General features: G+C 40.8%; 2 protein-coding genes across 2 annotated transcripts; both read left to right on the top strand.

The window, feature by feature from the left end:
• LOC134099555 (P2X purinoceptor 5-like) lies at positions 1-9,231 on the top strand. The gene is made up of 12 exons (XM_062552460.1): positions 1-162; positions 491-641; positions 732-803; positions 1,520-1,595; positions 1,889-1,988; positions 2,296-2,376; positions 2,512-2,653; positions 6,639-6,775; positions 7,919-8,012; positions 8,099-8,164; positions 8,344-8,444; positions 8,790-9,231. The coding sequence occupies exons 1-12, from the start codon at positions 26-28 to the stop codon at positions 8,905-8,907; spliced, it is 1,275 nt and encodes a 424-aa protein (XP_062408444.1). The 5' UTR covers positions 1-25; the 3' UTR covers positions 8,908-9,231.
• An 818-nt stretch (positions 9,232-10,049) lies between these two features.
• LOC134099143 (P2X purinoceptor 5-like) lies at positions 10,050-18,857 on the top strand. The gene is made up of 10 exons (XM_062551935.1): positions 10,050-10,186; positions 10,539-10,689; positions 10,835-10,906; positions 12,260-12,335; positions 12,631-12,730; positions 12,860-12,940; positions 13,074-13,215; positions 18,332-18,468; positions 18,579-18,672; positions 18,765-18,857. Exons 1-10 carry the CDS (start codon positions 10,050-10,052, stop codon positions 18,855-18,857), a joined length of 1,083 nt encoding a protein of 360 aa, XP_062407919.1.
• The last annotated feature ends 516 nt before the right edge of the window (positions 18,858-19,373 follow it).

Below are 19,373 nucleotides of genomic sequence, written 5' to 3'. Positions count from 1 at the left end.
CCTATTCCATTCCCATCGTCTGAGAATGGGGATGTCAACATTTAAGAATGGTTTTCTCTCTGCGTTTGATTATAAAACGGCAAAGTATGTTGTTGCGGAAAATAAGAGAGTTGGCGTATTATTTAGAGTTGTTCAGTTGTCTATAATCGGATACTTAATCGGGTAAGTCTGCCTACTTCATAGACGATTTTGTTTGACCTAACATCTAGCCTATTTTTATTTTATTTTATTTTGTGAAGTAATAGCCTACCTCAAACCTTAAAAATTATTTAACAACTGTATCTGTATCACTCGTACCGACTTGTATTAGGCATGGAAGATGTTGACATTCACATGGGCGTTTTTGTGCGTCTTGGCTTTTCTCACTCCTGACTTTTTGGATTTATCCCAACGGACCTGACGTTCAGAATATCACCTTTGCTTGGTGATACGAAGTGATATTTCTCGTTGTTCATATTTGTACATTTGTCCACTATTGTCTTTTGCTTAGTTGGGTTTTTGTAACAAAGAAGGGTTATCAAGCTACAGAGGAGTCCATACAGAGCTCTGTAATCACCAAAGTGAAAGGGGTTGTACTAACCAACTCCAGCGACTCGGGACTCGGTCTGTGGGGACCAGAGGACTATGTTATCCCACCTCATGTGAGTCTACGCTTAGGTTATGACAGTGATGTAGTTCACAAGCCTATTGGTGGCTGTAGTTAGATATTTTCCCCATTTCTGTCTTTTCAGGGAGAAGCAAGTCTTTTCATCACAACTAATTTCATAGAAACACCAAATCAGACATTAGGAAACTGTGCAGAGGTAAGTGCCTCTCTTACAGTGAATACAATCAGACAGTTGTCATACATTTTTACATTCCCAGTTTATCTCTGAATTCTGATAATATATCTGAACAGATGTGTTCCATGTGAATTAGTCACAGCAACTGCAGCACTATTTTTAGGAAAGGTATCAGTGTTTGTCAAGCACGTCTGTTCACATTCTTACCCTGAAATGTCATGACAGACAGGCTTTAATCTTAACAACAACTTTTAACACATAAGTAGCCCTTACAATACATCTTTTGTGACGGAAAATGGTATATTTAATGCCTGCTGAGGCAGTAAGACAAACATCATCTGCGCCAATGGTGTATTTCTATCCCAATGATTTCATACCACAGGGAACGCGAACATTTTATACTGAGACAAAGTGGTTTACGATTTAGCAGGTCTGGTTTGTGTATGTCCTCCTGAGTGTCTAAGCCACTTTAAGTTCTGTCATAGTCACACACCAAACCATACACCTCATAAGGCAAACCAGTAAGGCCCTGGTTGACTTGACTCAACCATTTTTCAGGCACATCACTGTGCCTGTGACCTGGTATGTAAACATCCCAACTGTATACACAGAGCCTCTCAGTCATAAGTGGCATGGCCTGCATTTTGTTCACGGTGTTCTGAAACCACAGTCCTGACGAGACAATATAAAGTGTGGATGCATCCTTTCAATGTTCTATTGTTTTGTTATTCTTGTAGAGCTTTAAAGTTCCTGACGGCCTCTGTCGTGACGATGGTGACTGCCAACCTGGAGAGGCAGTTACAGCTGGTCATGGTATGACTTAGTAAGCATCACATAATGAGTGCATTTCTAACTAGCTAGGTCACCATGGGGTGCAAACAACAGGACACATACATGTAGATGCTCTGCTGCTTATAAACAGGAAATGAGCGTTATACCTTTGGGATGTTTGGGATATGTGCCTGGGCGGGCTTTAGTGTCATTTGTTGTACTGTCACTCAATGTCCAGGAGGCTTTTCTTTAGGTGATTATCGCAAACATAAAAGCATACTGAGTTTTGGTAAAAGTGTGATTTTGTTTATTTACCTGTGATCTGTACACTGTAGGGATAAAGACTGGTCGGTGCTTGAAGGATGGAAATGACACAGGAAATGGGACATGTGAAATATATGGCTGGTGTCCAACCGAAAGGAGTCAGGAACCCCAGTGAGAGCCCACTCTTTACTACCGCAACACTTGCTTTCACTGAACACTTACACATAAGCAAACATCACTGACATTTCCCTTTGTAAATATATAAAAACCTGTGAGGTACACATCCCTGAATTTGATTTTGTTATAAATAAACAATGCTACAAAGACCACTCCATAAAACAGTAATATTTACACAAAATGATTGCAAGAAAACAGACCATGTTTTCATGTCCATGAATAGGTGAATAACAGATGCTTAGTAGGTAGCCTACAAGAGTAAAACTGTATAGAAATGAACCTCTCAACCTCTTTATTGCAGTGTGCCTCTCTTAGGAAAAGTTGAAAACTTTACCATCTATATCAAGAACTTCATCAGATTTCCAAAATTCAGCTTCTCAAAGTAAGTTTGGTCATCTCGGAGGAGAGAAGGCAGTAATGTTATCTTGTTAGGGAAATGATGCAGTAACTCAGAACTACAAGAAAAATGAGGATGCAGCTTGTTTTGAGGCTAATCGTAGCCCTTCGCTGATTCCAGATCAAATGTCCTTGAGACAAACGACGGCAATTATTTAAAGAAGTGCATCTACGATGAGGCAGCCCATCCCTACTGTCCCATCTTTCGTGTGGGCGGGATTATCAACAAAACTGGACACAAGTTTCAGGACATGGCTCAAAAAGTGAGTATACCATATTTTAATGTTTGGCAAGTGATCCATACTTACCCTGATCATTTACTGACCCTAACCCTATAAGCTTAACTATATACAGTGACTAGATTGGAACTTTAAAGGATTATAAAAAATCATGCTTGACCATACATGACTTGGCATTCATGGTATTTGAAGGCTCCCTCCAACCTTGGACTGTGCTTAATCAGTCACTATCTTGTCATTGGAAGCTGTTAAAGTCCAACTTCAACTAGCTTCTGTTCACAGGTCATCAAAGAACGAACTGAAACAGATAAAGGAGATCACAATTATGTCTAGACTCTTAAATTACAGTTTCGTTCAGATTTGAAATATGAGATTTTACATTTTAGCTGAGATCATTGCCAAAATCTTGCCTACTTAGACTTTATATTTTATGGTAATAGCCAAACAACTCAATGTTTTGAATAACTCTAAATTGAATTTTGAATTGGAAATTGACTTGAGAGAATTATCTTTATAAACTGTAATTGAAAAAAAAAAAAAACATCTGAAACAACTAAAACTATGAGTAAACCATATAGCATTAGGTTGAGGCCAGCTCTACAGTAATCTGTGTGTAGGTTTTAGAGTATAGGGTAATGTTTTAAATAGGCCTCTTCAGTTAGAACACGAGAAAAACACCTTCCTTCTGGATCAGTTTGATGTCATTTAGGGCAGTGAATGAGTCTTCAAGTCTGCCATTGTTCACAGTTTTTTCCCTTATAAAACCATGTCACATGAGGATGGAACCTTTGCCAGTGACTACAACTGAAAGGGGGATCCTTGTACATGTCTCTCAGCTGATTTTATACTAGGCCTGAATTAATTCATTCTTGACTGTTATCAAAATGCTATTTTAAATATGTTTGCTCATTGTAATTAACAGGGATGGACTGGGGCAGAAAAAAGGCCCTGGACTTTCTCCTTTTTGAATGACAATGATAACTGATAGCTAGACACTTGGCAGATGAAACACTGAGCCAGGCCAACGCCCATTTTGGACTTGAAGTCCAGATTGCCAGTCAGCCCCTGGTAATGAACCAATAAGTCTGTAGAATAATTCAGATAAGAGACAGTATAAATCTGTTAGCCATCATGGACAACGCATGATTTAGTATTCAACACGTATTAAACAAAAATACAGATAAATGCTGTATTCTTAAATAAGCACTTCCATAAGAATACTAATAAGCATAAGACCTAACTAGATCTGATGATAAAGAAAATACTAAATAGTATCCATGGGCAATAGAACAGTCTTTTGCCATTTAAAAAAAAAAAAAAAAAAAAAAAACTAATTAAAATCAGTATAGATACTGTATAGAGTTACCACTACTTTATTATCGTTAATAATGGTGTTGTCCTTGTTACAAATGGGTCTTGTGTAATTATGTTTTCCCTCACAGTAATAACAGCTATCAACAGTATATCAACATCATAAAATAAAAATGAGGAGGAGGTCACATTTTTCACTCATCCAGAGTTGCTATAGCACTACTTCAAATTGTTGATCTGGGCAGCTTCCTTCCACACACACGTCTTACTGCTGAGCTACAGCGAGTGCACAACTGAAATGTTAAGCTTGCAGAGAGTAAAAATAATTTTAGAAGACTAGAAGTATTTTTTCTCACATCTGGTGTAACCAATTACATTGATTACAGTAATTGTGGCAGCATAGGCTCTGTTCAACATGTTCGGTGTATCCTGTCTGTTGGAGCATGCTTTAGTTGTGAAGCATCAGTATAACCTTTTGCGAAAGTGATACCAATTTATATACATGCTCCTCTGTGGTGAGTGGGTTATGTGCGGTATAGGATGTTGTTATCTGTTATATGTAAGAGGATGTCTCCTCGTGTTTTAGCTTTTATGCTGCTTGAAACATCTGAAGATTGGGACTTGACCTTGACTGGCGTATGACCTTTGTGCAGACAGGTGTAGTCAAATTCAAATTCAAATTTCAAGTTTTATTGTCACATATCCAGTACTTTGCAATACAGCGAAATTCTTATTATGCCACAGTTGCAGTATAGTGTGAGCGGACAGGTCTTTGGTATTATATGCCCTCAATGGTGCCTTCCAGGCAGCGCTGCCTCCAAGGCACTACACCCCTCAGTTTAGGGGTAGGATGAGGGTTGAGGGGGTTAAGGTTAGGAATAGGGTAAAGGTAGTGCCTTTTAGGCTGTGCTGCCTGGAAGGTGCCGTTGGGGGCAAAAAACACCATTGAGCGTAAGGACAAAAGGGGTAAATAAACAGGAGCAGTAGCGGAGACCATAAATAAAGGGAGTTGAAGTAAGAGAGACCGTACACACACATGCACATACTGTACTGTAACACAACCACTATACTTTCATGTAGGTGACTATACAAGCATAAAACTTCATGGTCATTTAGGGTCTCTGAATCGTTTCATTCAGGTGGTAATGCTCTGGTAGCACTTGCCAAAGAGGGAGCGAGCTGGATGGCTGCCATCCTTGATGATGCACTCAGCCCTCCTCTGTCTGCGTTTGGAGTAGATCATTTGAAGCTGAGGGAGGTCAGCCCCAATGATTTTGGATGCTGTCCTGACAGTCCTTGACAGTTTAAGTTTAAGACGACCTGTTGTGCTTGTATGCAAGTTGGTCCAGGAAAGCAGGGAGTTGTGTGTTGATGTAAGCTCCAACAAGTCTCTCCAGGCACTTCATCACAATGGTGGTTAGGGCCTTGGGCCGTTAGTCATTCAATCAAGAAACAGTATTCCTTGGGCACTGGTATGATTGTTGTTTTCTTGAAACACTTGAAACAAGGCACTGGGCACCAGGACAGGGACACATAGTCCAATGTATGTGCCAGATGCTTAGGTTGCTGTTTTTTTCATCTCATTAAAGGATAAAAGTGATCAATTGTGAGTGCGTAATTGTTACATAATTGCTGCTCATATTTTTTATGAATCGACCTTAAGTAGTGTCACCGTTTTTTATGTCAGCTTAACTGTATAAATATATTTAGGTAACTCTGAACTATACACAAATACAGTGTTTCCAAGCGTGTGCTAGATTAGGTGTAGATTCACCCTTATTGTCATTGTAGTGACTGTATTCATGCAAATCAGGCACTCGGCAGGGTGAGGGCTAGATTCAAAGTTTAAGTCCACAACGCATTCACAATACTCCTTAAGTGGTGTTCCCGTTTAATAGCGAAGGCAAGGTTGCAAAGTTTAAAATGCGAGGCAAACGTGAGGGCTTCTCTAGCTGTGGCGTGCCAGCAGTAAAAACTGTAGCCACTCTAACATAATTACCCACCTGCTACATCTGTGAATAAGTTACCTGGCACGCTTATGTGCCCTATGACCTGACTAACACCAACACACTGCCGCCTAGTGTAGACCACCACTACAACAAAAATAGTATGGCTCTCAGTCATTGTGCCGAGTACAAACAACCACCCATCCACTATAGTGTTCTGGCAGGCTCAGGCAAGTCATGTTCGGGCCCCAGTCAGCTGATCTCAACCAGTGGATGCCTCAGCTGATCCTCTGCTACATCTAATTGGTTAAATTCATTTAGGGCGCATTTCAAAGCTACTCCAGCCTATTTATTCTTGCCGTTGCAAGCCATTTCCACCTCAACTCCTCATTTGGATCAGGATTTGTCAGGATTTCATGTTTTTTTTTGTGAGATTTCTTCATACATGTGTTGTATTCTAACATGGTCAGATACATTGTATAACACCAGCTATATAGTTAACATATTCATAGCAGTTAAAGTTGCAATGAAATGTCAGTAGAAAGGAAATTAGGAAATGTAATTGGAGCACACAGATGTTTAGATTGCTTTTTTAATTTTTTTATTTCTGAACGGTGCAGCAAATGACTTACATTTCGATGTAATAACTTCTTCATCAGTGTCCATCAAAGGAAATATAATTTTCCTGATGTTACCACACACCAACCAGCCACATGCATTTTAGTAACATCAGAACATCTGTGTCCTTTCAGGGTGGGGCAATTGGGATCCTGATCAACTGGAACTGTGATTTGGACAAAGGATCGTCGCACTGCCATCCCAGATACAGCTTCACCCGTCTGGATGTGGGCACCTCTGTCAGCTCCATCACGTCAGGCTACAACTTCAGGTAGAGCCTCCAGCCAGTCTCCAGGCCAGGCTCAGGCCACTGTGTTTGTATCCATTCAAAATAAATTGGCAAAAAAACATCAAAATGTATTTTAAAATGACATATCAAATACCCTAATTTTAGGTGTATTAAAATAAACTACAAAATACAGGCACTGCATGTATCAAAATAATATACTGTATAACTCATTAACTCTTTCATATTTGTCTATCTATTCCTTCATCAGTACTCTTTTTCTCACTTTGGTCTATTCTCGAATCATCATGAACATTTGCTCAAGAGTTAGTACATTTCTCAAAACAATTAGTGCAAACTGCACCACATAGTGGATTACCTGTACAAATATGCATCTTGCTCAAAATGCTTTGTTTATGTCTCAAAAGCAAGTATTTATGCCAATGAAGCCGTCAGTGCAATTTTGTTGGAGGGGGGGGGATTGATTGCAAGAGACATTTTCAACATTTATAGTGTACTGTAGTCTTTTACTAGCCTGGGTTTCCCATACTGCCTTGCGCGGTGATTTCTTTCACGCTGCTAAGGCAGTCTGGAAACTAACGCCCCCATGTTCGCCTGATGTTGGAGGCCAATCACAGAACAGGGGAGAAAGCAAGACCATGAAGAGCTATGCAGAGACGCATTTGATTGACATCCGTGGCGCCCAATGAACGGATCTGGGCATTTTTTCAAATACGAGAAAATGAACGTCTGGTTGCCAGACCACGTCTCATTTGAGAAGTGGGAGGCGTTAGCCAGGCTAGTCTTTTAAAGGATTGTCATTGTGCAAAAGAAAAACTAGTCATCATGTAATGATTCAGACTCAAGAGATTAAATAAGGCCTAATTGTTTTAGTAGGACTACTATTACTAAACAGTGAATTTTGACCAACATGACAGTAGTACTTGAAAAGAAAAAGTTTTTCTCTGCCTATGAGACATGTCATAAACCTACAAACAGTCAACAGATCAACTATACTGACCTGCCTGTTACATCGCCTAAATAATGAATGCCATTTTCTTCAACCAAATAAAACAAAATTACAAAATGCTATTTTGTGTTTGAAATACTGTATGCATTTTAAATACATGTATCATATACACACTGCCCATCCCTGTTACATTAACAGTAGCCCTGCTGCCTCTACAGATATGCCCACTATTACAAGAATGCTGATGGACAGACCTACAGGACTTTGTACAAGGTGTATGGAATTCGTTTTGACATCATGGTTCATGGAAAGGTATGACAAAAATGGTTGTTGTTTTTCTGTCGTGACGCAGGGAATTCTGATGGAAATTGATCACACTGGTTTACTTGTTTCCATAGGCAGGGAAATTCAGTATCATCCCCACCATAATTAATATTGGATCAGGACTTGCACTGATGGGAGCTGTAAGTAAGAAATTATCCTGCCGTCACTGTTGACTTTTTCATCAGTTTCAAGATGTAACTTGGCTGGATAACCAGCAGAGGCCAGTAATACCACCATTGAACTGACTCACTGCCTTCACACAGTATCTACTGTACAGTGCCTCATTAACAGATGCACTTACATCCTTGATTTCCCCTAGGGTACTGTCCTCTGTGATATGGTCTTGCTTTACATAATGAAAAACAGGACCCTCTACAGAGAGAAAAAGTTTGAACCTGCGAAGGGTGGCCCATCAGACAGGTACCACCTCATTTTCCCAGTGCTTTCAAACGGCAATCATAGACCAGAACATTCTTTCTTCATTCAGTCCAGTGTCTCAGTCATCTGCATTAATATGCTACATAATGATGTGAATATTCCGGTTCCGGTAAAACAGAGCTTTGACTGTGGAAAGTATCATTTATTTTACAATTTATTTATAATGCGGCACAAAATTAACCAGTGTCGGTCAATCTGCCAATGTCAGCAAATCCACAGCAATAGTTTTTCATTAATATAATTACACTGGCATTAACCTGTATTTGTAGCTGTTGTGTTGTAGCCTATATTAAATTGAAAGAAATCAATATGCTGTGTTTTCCCTAGCAATGGCACTAGCACAAGAGATGGAACTCCAGAGGGACGGAGACGGGATTCAGATGAGATGCATTGTGAGATGCTCAGGAGGGAAGATGTTACAAATGACGCAGAGACCTCAGCCTGATTGCGAGTCCACTTATCTGGGGTGTTTCCTGAAAAGGGTGGTTAGATGGTTAGCACTACGTTAGCAACTTACATGGTTGGAACTATGCAGCCCGGTTTCCGAACCTTAGTTCATGGTGCAACCTACGTTGTCCAATGCATCGTCAAGCCATAGTTTCAACAAATGTTCAAAAACACTGTTGTTGTTATATACTGTAGCTCAAACTACAGCTCAACAGCCAAAGAGACATTTTAGAAACCTGAAAATGGCTGGACGTTATACTGATGGTTTTTTTGTTCATTTTTCACATTGTTATTTTGGGAAATAAATAAATAAATAAATGAGTGAGTGAACTTGTGAATGTTGGGAGTGGGAGATCTTGGGAAATCCGCTTTTGGGTAAACTATGCTAGTAGCCATGAGGCCACTTTACAGGAGGAAGCATAAATCAAAGAAACATGTCCCCAGTGAGGAGCTGTCCAGGTCTCCTATACTGGAGTTTATTCCAATGCTTGCCAACCTCCGAAACATAAACAGTATCCTAATCTCCCCCTCTCCAACCCTTTCCTCTCTCACACACACTGTACAGTATGTTATTGGTCATTTCGTGTCAAATCAGATTTGTTGTTAAACCATCACAGATATTGTTCAAATGTTGTTTAGGTATATCAGTGGGCAGCCTATTATAAAGTTCCCACTCATAGGACTAAACTTTGAATGTACAGCCATTGCCAACGTGCTGAATCACCCGCTAAATGATGTCACAAGCCTATTGCACTTTCTGCTCCTCTTGCACACTGGACTTCTGGACTGTTGCTTATCTTGGCCTCTCCGTGGAGTGATCTTGCGCTGTATTTTATTTCATATAGGCCTACTGGTCCTTGTCTCTCTGTGTTGTATGCTGTCTTCATCGTTATTTATTAACTTTTGCGTTGTGTCTTTGGTTGTGTGTTCTTAATACGCCTATCCCCGCCCCCGTGGGATAGTAACTTTGACTTGACAGGTTTTAGGTCAATGATCTGAACGAAGACGGTGGAATATAAACAACTGATTGATACTGTACCTGTGCTGTTCTTCATGTAGACTATTTTAGTTGCTCTTTCACTTGAGTTCAGCCTACACTTTAGTGCTTTATTTGGTGTATGACGATCTTCATCATTTGAGATGTCAACGTTAAAGATTAAGAAATGTCTCTCTGCTGCATTAACTTACGACACCGGAAAGTTTGCTGTTGCAAAAAATAAGACAGTTGGCGTATTATATAGAGTGTTTATGCTGTCTGTCATCGGCTACTTAATTGGGTAAGTCACATTCTGCCCACTGCAGTTGATAGATTTGTATTTAACATCTAATTTTTGCTCATTAGTCAAACATACCACTAGCCTATAGACCATCAATCAAATGTACAGTATATCTGTATGATGGATGGCTATCTGTAGACATTCAGAAATTGATCTAGGGCATGGTGGCACATAATCTCACATAACATATTTTTTTTCTGTACAACAGACTTAGCATAAACAAATATACTAGATATCAAGGCTTGTATCAGGCAGATAATGAGGTGTCCTGAGTTCTCTCATTCCTCTCTTTTTTGAGGTTTATAGTTTGGGCTACATTTTGTACATTTGTCTTCTGTTGTCTTTTGCATAGGTGGGTTTTTGTAATGAAGAAGGGTTATCAAACTCGAGAGGAGTCCATACAGAGCTCTGTGATGACCAAAGTGAAAGGGGTTGTATTGATCAATTCCAGCGACACAGGACTCAGTCTGTGGGGCCCAGAGGACTACGTTATCCCACCTCATGTGAGTCCAAGCTTGTGGTGTACAGTGGCGTGTAGTTCTGTTGAGATGTAGCCCGTTGGACCCATTACAAACTGCTGTTTACAACATCTAGGTATCGCAATGTATAATAGTGAGAGACATTTTATTATTATTTTTGTCTTTGCAGGGAAAAGCAAGTCTTTTCATCACAACTAATTTCATGGAAACACCCAATCAGAAACTAGGAAACTGTGCAGAGGTAAGTGCCTCTCCTACAGTGTATACAAGACCAGAGATGGGCAAACTACGCATCCGGCCCGCCACACACTTTAATTAATCATCTAATTAAGCTATCATAGTCTGATAGCTATTTCCTGGGATGACATTGTGGTTAGCTTTGCTGCTTTTCACTCTGCTTAGAGAATGCTTACAATATCAGTGTCAAAACAGTATGTTACATAAGGATGATAGGCTACATGCTGTGTCCTCTCTATCTCCGTTGCAGCAGATCTAACTTCAACGTTATAGCCTACTCCATTTAATTGGAACATGTCTGACAGGAGAGGAAGAGAGACAGCGGCAGGTTCCAGCTGGCTTGTGATTGTTAATTGATACTGTATATCCTTTTTAATATCAGAAACTTTCAAAAGGAAATCATGTGGGTAACAGTAGTTTCCAATAGTTCCTTTGTAAACTGTGAGAGGGCACAGCACTAGCCATAGGCTATATATTTGAATGGAGTTGGCAAAAGATCAGCAGTATTAGTCCTGAAATTAGTGTTTGAAAACAAAATTACTTTGTAATTATTATAAATTAGTGTTTCAAAACAAAATTACTTTGTAATTATTATAATGTCCATTGCCCTGCCCAGACTGAGACCCCGTTTACACATAGAGAAATCTCATATTTTCATGCGTTTTCATTTACACGAAAATTGAGGTTTTATCACTGAAAACGAACAGAGTTTTTACATTGCGAGGTGCTGCCCACCTGTTTGCTTGATGTGTTTGCAACACCCCTCCCCAGCTGCTTTTAGCATTTGTGGGAATGGAATTATTTTGAAAAACTATGGAGAGGAAAATTAGCCTGGAGACCATGACTCTCTTCACAGAGGAGACGTAGGGCGCTTGACACCTGTCTGAAGTTTGAAATCATTGGAGTTCAATCACTAATGTTTGGTAATGACGGTGGACACAACGATAACGATAGGCATGCAACTTAAATGTAATCGCTGTCAGGTATGCCCTCAGTTCGATGGTTGGACAGAGATGCTCTTGCCGGAGTAAACAAAGGCGGATCAAGCTATTCCAGACGGATTACTGTATGGAAAAGAAATTGAGCGGAAGTACATAGACAGACGGAGTCAGGCTAGAGGAAAATATCCATTTTTCAGAATACCCTGCTATGTATACACATGGCCAGAGAGATTAAAGAGAGATTTTACTTCTTGAAATAAATTACAGGAAAAAAATAGCTTTTCCATTTGAGCTGCACCCGTAGATGTCATAACCGGCATGGCCTGCATTTTGTTCATGTCTTCTATCACAGTCCTCCTAAGATGTAAAGTTTGGATGCATACTTCCAATGTTCTATGTTTTTGTTATTCTTTTAGAGCTTTAAAGTTCCTGATGGCCTCTGTCGTGATAATGATGCCTGCCAACTTGGAGAGGCCGTTACGGCTGGTCATGGTATGACTTAGTAAGCACCACATACAGTAGGCTAATGAGTGCAGTTCATCAGTTCAGTCTAAATTTACTACCCAAGAGATATTCAAGGGACATGAACATCGACTTCTTACATAAAAAGAAAATGAGTATTACACTTTAGGGATGTTTGGTGTGTGTGTGTGACTGGGCGGCTTTTGTGCTATTTCTTGTAGTTTGACTGAAAGTGATTACAGCAAGAATGGAGAAGCATGCAATTGTCAACTGAATTGCTGTCTACTTTAGTGGAAGTGTGATTTGCATTTTCTGTACACTGTAGGGATAAAGACTGGTCAGTGCTTGAAGAGTGGAAATGACCCGGGAAATGGAACATGTGAAATATATGGCTGGTGTCCAACCGAAAGGAGTCAGGAACCCCAGTGAGAGCCCACTCTTTACTACCGCAACACTTGCTTTCAAGTACACATCAATGATGTTTTCTTTGTAACTAGATGTACCGCACAGCGGTACAAAATATGACCGCCACTCAGTGGCCTCTTTATGTTCAGTGTGCCTCTCTTAGGAAAAGCTGAAAACTTTACCATCTATATCAAGAACTTCATCAGATTTCCAAAATTCAGCTTCTCAAAGTAAGTATGGTCATCTTGGTGGAGAGAATGCAGTATTGTAATGTTGTTAGGGAAATGATGCAGTAATTCAGAACTACTAGAAAAATGAGGATGCATTGTTTTGAGGCTAATCGTAGCCCTTTGCTGATTCCAGATCAAATATTCTTGAGACAAACGACGAAAATTATTTAAAGAAGTGCATCTACGATGAGGCAGCCCATCCCTACTGTCCCATCTTCCGTGTGGGGGACATAATCAACAAAACTGGACACAGGTTTCAAGACATAGCTCAAACAGTGAGTATAATATTTTGTGTTAGTTTTATACACCAAGTTACCTCTAACTGCCTTTTGATGAGGCGGCTGGACTCATCCCTACCCCAAATAGTCTACCCTGTCTCTGAAATGCTGACACACAAACACAGGCGCCACAGCCAAGTCTTGGTGGACCATTTCTGGTAACATTTCATTAGGAAGTACCTGCCTAGTCTTCAGCCCAGAAGCAAGTGGATCAAGGACACAGACATCTTCCAGGCAGGAGCTGTGGTAATGATTGTCGACGAGCACCTCGGGCCCTGAGGCCAGTGGGTGTGATGAGCCATGTGGCCGCGGGAGTTGATGGGAGGATCAGATCAGTGACAGTGCAAGTGGAGGGACGGACCTACAGTACACTAGCCTGTCTCTGGATTTATCCGGTTGCCAGCCCTGCCTGAGGATGATAAGACTGACTAATCTTTATTCCCCACAGGTCTGACTAGAGTGTTAGGTCATTTTTCTGTAGCCAAATTTACCGGACAAATTTGGGGTGGCAATTGTTATTAGGCGCATTCAAGATGGCTGCGCAGCACAAAAACTGCGCAGCACAAGATGCACGTGGTTAAAAATCTGTCCACGATGGTCTAGATGGGTGTGTTTTCGACTCGGCAGTCGGTATCACATGGCCTCAACTTATCGCGGGAGCAAGGCGTGACCAGGCAGCTGCGGAGCAGCAGAGCAGCCGCTCTGGAGGTACTGCGGAGAGCAGCGGAGCCTAGACCCTGCCTTCATGACGTCAGGTCTTTGCCCTAATTGGCTTTTACATCCCTGACGTATGTGCAGGTGTTTAGATGCCTCCTCATATCCACAAGGGTCCGTGCGGGTCCGTGCCTCGTGATTCGTCACATGGTCAAGTCTAGCCAAGTCTACACTACGGGAAGTAGAGAGTGTACAACTTCATAGCAGCGTTTGCATCCCCGCCCCTGCTGCCACCGGCAGCTCTCGTTGCTGCAAAAGGTCATTTGGAGTTGAACTTGAACACGGCTAATGTTAAAAAGGCCAGGCCTTATATGATATTAGAATGGGTCATGTGACTTGTGCCACTTAAGCTGCGTTTAGACTGCAGATCGGATATGCTCAATTCCGATTTTGTGCTCATATCCGATTTTTTTGATTGCATGTTTACATCTACTTTCGCCAGCTACCCAAATCCGATCATGTGTGTTTACATTGGCCAGACACTTCAAATGGCCCGCATGCACTTGGACTAAAAGTTTCTTGGAAAACATTATTTTTAGCCAACAGGCACTGCATCAGTTAACACAGAAAAGACATTCACACATTTTATTTCAACACTGGTTAATAATTTCAGTCATAAGACCTTTAATGCATGTCTATGTCGACTAATTAACTAACTGGCTGCATCTGAAAACAAACACTTTCCAGAATGGAAGCGACAGACGTCTGCTCTTCGCATTCAAAACCCTGCGACGTCCTCTTGATATTACCAAAATTCTAAAACAGAGAAGGAAGAAACGGGAAATCATATCAGCATACGCTTACGCTGCAATTATTGCGCACCCACTCTGAATTGTAACTGTTCAGACTGCAGACGAATCTGATTCAAATCTGATTCCTCCTCATGTCCGATTTTTAGGGCTGACTGTTCACACTGCCTTTAGCAAGTGTCCAAATCGAAAAAAGAAAATCATGTGCACCTATGTTAACAAGGTTTGTGCTAAGATCAATACTTTCCAAGTTACAGACAGTTTTACGGGGGGAGGGGGGTGTCAATTTTTTTCTGCCTCTTTTTTTTGTCAAAGTTTACAAGTTCATTGCTCAAGAACTAGAATTTGTAGGAGGCTCAAATTTTGCAGGCTGATGCATAAATAGGAATAGTATGTAGGAGTAGTAAAATCACCACGAGTGGTCTGGATGATCCTGCATGGTCATAGCAGTCCCTCAAAGTTGATAGAAAAAATTCATCGGAGTTCTTGACTGGGCTCTGTTTAGGCTTACAGACATATTTTTACTCAACATATGTTCTTGATTTTTTTCCCTTGAGGAAAAATCTTGAGAGAAAAAGCAACAAAGAGAAATAAAAAATTCCATCAGGGACTGAACAGCAGACCTCACAAGTTTGAAAAATAATTTTGGATCTCATATTCAGAGCACCCTAACACCTTGTGCGAATATACAAAGATTTTTAAAATATGTTTTCTTTAATCTGCATTACCTCCAATTTATCTTGTCTTATGCGAACCTTTCTTTTTCATTTTCCACCCTAATAATGAACAAATTGAGATCAATGGCCCTCATTTATGAAACGTGCGTACGACCAAAAACAGACGTAAAACACACACTTGTTTCCACGCAAAGTATGGCATTTATCAATGTGAAGTGATCGGTGCTATACGCTCAAATCTCACGTCTAGTCTGAACTCGCGTACGCAAGTTTTTCAGGCGGCATAGCACTGTGCAGCAGTAAATCGCCGGTGGATTACCTAAATTGATGAGTTGAATTTATGGACTATCTCGGACATAACACCTTTCCTGTACATGCGCAGCCTATTTGCTGTAGGCCTAATGTTGCATATTAAAGTGACACATTTGATGGCTTAGAATAGCCATAGGAGATGATTATACTTTATCTTTGGCAAACGCAACATTTATGAATTATATATTTTAAATTATTTTCAAAGGGCAAATTTCAGTGTCGTATGGTTTTGAAATGAATGTATTTATGATGCGTTCTCTCTACTAAAATAAAGTCTGTTGCGCTTAAATCGCTCTAGTTTCCCGCCTTCCTTGATGACAGCTTCTAGCTGTCAAGGTTAACAAGGTTCAGCTGGACGTCACTGTGGCTCGAAATCACTAATGATCTCTTTTGGACGTATAATGCACCTTCATGTCGTAAATTCTAGAGGCGAGGCCATTAAAACGAGCATAATATAGGGGCGTGATATTTAAATCACGCTTGTTTCCAGCCGCCACATTTATCAACACACGTTTATTCTTACGCTGGAATTGGAGTGATACGAAAGTTTGATGAATCACGTGTGAGCCCCGTCGTAAGATATACGCTGGTTTCTACGCTCTGTTGATAAATGTACTTAACAATGATAATAACAATAATGTCTTTAACAAGGGCCAATATGTTTTGTCCCCACCCCTGCAATTTTGGTGATTCAGTGATTTTAGTGCCACCTGTGGTTACTCTATACAAAACATATCTCAATAGATCTCAATGGTGCATTTTGCCCACGTTCAGGGTGGGAAATGAAAAAGAAAGATTTGTGTGGAGATGGAAGATGGAAGATTATGGTGGAAGCATGTGTGGAAGTTTATGGTGGAAGGATGTGTGGACGTCAAAGATCATTAAGGGCGGAGCAAGATACTTCATGAGAAGCCACTTCCTGGAATCCGAATCGCAAGGGGGGGGGGTCAAAATCATGGAGGTATTATAAGAACTGGAGAAAGTGAACAAGTCCCGCCCCATTCATTTCAATGGGAATGCTAGGCTAGTGAAAAGTGCCAAAATTGAATGATTTTTTCAGGCTTCAACATGGCGTTTCAAGGGACTTGTTTCCGGTGCCGTTTTACTTAGCCAATTAAGTGCCAGGTTACTGATTGACGTACGGTACAGAAGGAGAGCTCGTGCCCACACTAAGCTCGTGCATGAGCTGAGAGTGGAACAGCCACCAATCAGCATGAGGAAAACGCAGGGAAAACGGCACCGGACGTGATGTATTTCTGGAAAATGGCGACGAGGAAGTGCTTTGCTAATCGGCGAAGCTAATCAGTCAAATCCTGACCCCCTGGTCAAAATCCCCCTTTATGCAGAGCAGAGGCAGCAACTGTTCCATTGAAGTCTATGGGCATAGATCATTTCATGTACAGTACTGTATATGCTAAGATCTTGGTTCTGAATGTGAATTTTGGGCAGTTTTCATGACCCTCAACCCCTTCTGACCACTTCAGGTATACATTTTTAGCATTTTTGACCATTCCAGTCTGGAGAAAATCTACTTTATATCAGGTGTGCCCCTCTTGTTTATTCTGCTGATGTTGGCCGGTTGCTAAACGCTCTACCTTGACAACACATTAGCCAGCCAGCTGAACCAAATCCTGATTTGTGCTAACGACGATCAGATGGCGCTGGGGTAACTTGATGAGAGCAGCGAAATATTTCCATTATTCCATTGATGGTTTTATTCAATTCCTTGAAAGTGTACATGCTTTGTGTGTGTTATTTTCCATATTAGAATTAATAAATGTAGAAGGCTTGAAAGATCAGCAAGATTATTTTGGAACATCATCAAGCAACTGATAGCAATTTCATTGATAATCGAGTGCTTGATTTTATACACCTGTGGAAAGGGACGCAATGACACACTTCTTTAAGCAGAGGAAGTGAACCCCATTTTGCGCCCATAGACACGAGGTGCCTCTCATGTAAAGTTTATACGTCCTCCCTCGCTCTTCGGGCCTCGATCCTCACTGATCTACATAAAGAATGATGGGGCGGCAACAACGATAGTCTATTCCTTTGTCTATCTTTCTTTATGTAGATCAGTGAGGATCGAGGCCCAAGGAGCGAGGGAGGACGTATAAACTTTACATGAGAGGCACCCATGGACTACGACAAAATATCTTGCTCCGCCCTTAATGATCTTTGGTGGAAGCATGTGTGGAAGTTTATGGTGGAGGCATGTGTGGAAGTTTGGGTGGAGGCATGGGTGGAAGCATGTGTGGAAGCAGGGGTGAAAGCATGTGTAGAAAAATGAGTGGAAGCATGTGTGGAAATATGGGTGGAAGCAGTTTAATTAAGTTACTTTCTTTGTTCTGAAGGAAATTTGTCCACACACACACACACACACATAGCCTACACTATTCATGGGTTTCACGAGGTCCCTTTCCACAGGTGAATAAAATCAAGCACCTTGATTATCAATGCAGACTGCATGGTGCTTGATTAATACACCTGTGGAAAGGGACCTGATGAAACCCATGAATAACATTTTGATGTAATGATGAGGTTGTGTTGCAGATTTAGGTCATGTGTTCATATTATGATTGTGTTCATTGGCAGTGATTTGTTAAATACACAGCAGCCTTTTTCTGTACCACTGACCAACACAACTGCGTGTCATCGCAGGGTGGGGTAATTGGGATCCTGATTGACTGGAACTGCGATCTGGACAAAGGATCGTCACACTGCCAACCTAGATACACCTTCACCCGTCTGGATGTGAACAGCACTGTCAGCTCCGTCACGTCAGGCTACAACTTCAGGTAGAGCCTCCAGCCTGACTCAGGCCACTGTGTTTGTGTCCATTCAGTCAGTCCTGAGTTATTGCCTTGTGTCCTGTAGATATTAACAGTATCCTTGATTGGCTCTACAGATATTCCCGCCACTACAAGAATGCTGATGGACAGAGCTACAGGACTTTGTTTAAGGTGTATGGAATTCGTTTTGATATCATGGTCAATGGAAAGGTATGACAAAAATGTTTGTTGTTTCTGTGTTGTGATGTAGGCCTAGTTAACACTGATCCAGATTGATCACACTGGTTTACTTGTTCCCATAGGCAGGGAAGTTCAGCATCATCCCCACCTTAATTAATATTGGATCAGTAACAGGTCTACTGACACTTGTAAGTATGAAATGTTGTTACTGGTGATATTTTCAGGATGTCAAATGTAATTTGTCTGAATAGCCAGTAGAGGCCAGTAGTAGGCCTACCAGCAGTTACACTTTTTCGACTGACTCACTGCCCTCAGAATTTATGTCCTTAGAAGTGGATTATATTTATGTTTATGGTTCTTAGTAGTAGTCAAAAGTTACTTACAATGCCATCAATAAACATTACATTATAAGTTTATAGTGAGTTAAGTTACAGCCTAGACAAAAAAGACTAAAAATTAAGAGAATAAAAATAATACATACAAACCTGTATGGAAAGAAACATTTATTAGAGAGAAGGAAACGACAAATTCTTTAAACTATCATTAGAACAAAGAACATTAGGTAAATTATTCCACCAATGAGGAATCACAGAAGAAAAGAGTCCTGACTGACTTTCTAGAGCTCATCAGAGGACCGCAGTGGGTGAGAGAGGGCGTAGAGATCACTGTGGATTATGGAATTAAGATAGCAAGGTGTAGATCCAGGAAGTGTTGTATAGGCCAGAGTGAGA

The sequence above is a fragment of the Sardina pilchardus genome, chromosome 13 (genome assembly GCF_963854185.1).
Source record: "Sardina pilchardus chromosome 13, fSarPil1.1, whole genome shotgun sequence".
NCBI lineage: Eukaryota > Metazoa > Chordata > Actinopteri > Clupeiformes > Clupeidae > Sardina > Sardina pilchardus.
The sequence above is the reverse complement of the archived record's forward strand: the minus strand, read 5'-3'. Positions and strand labels throughout refer to the sequence as shown.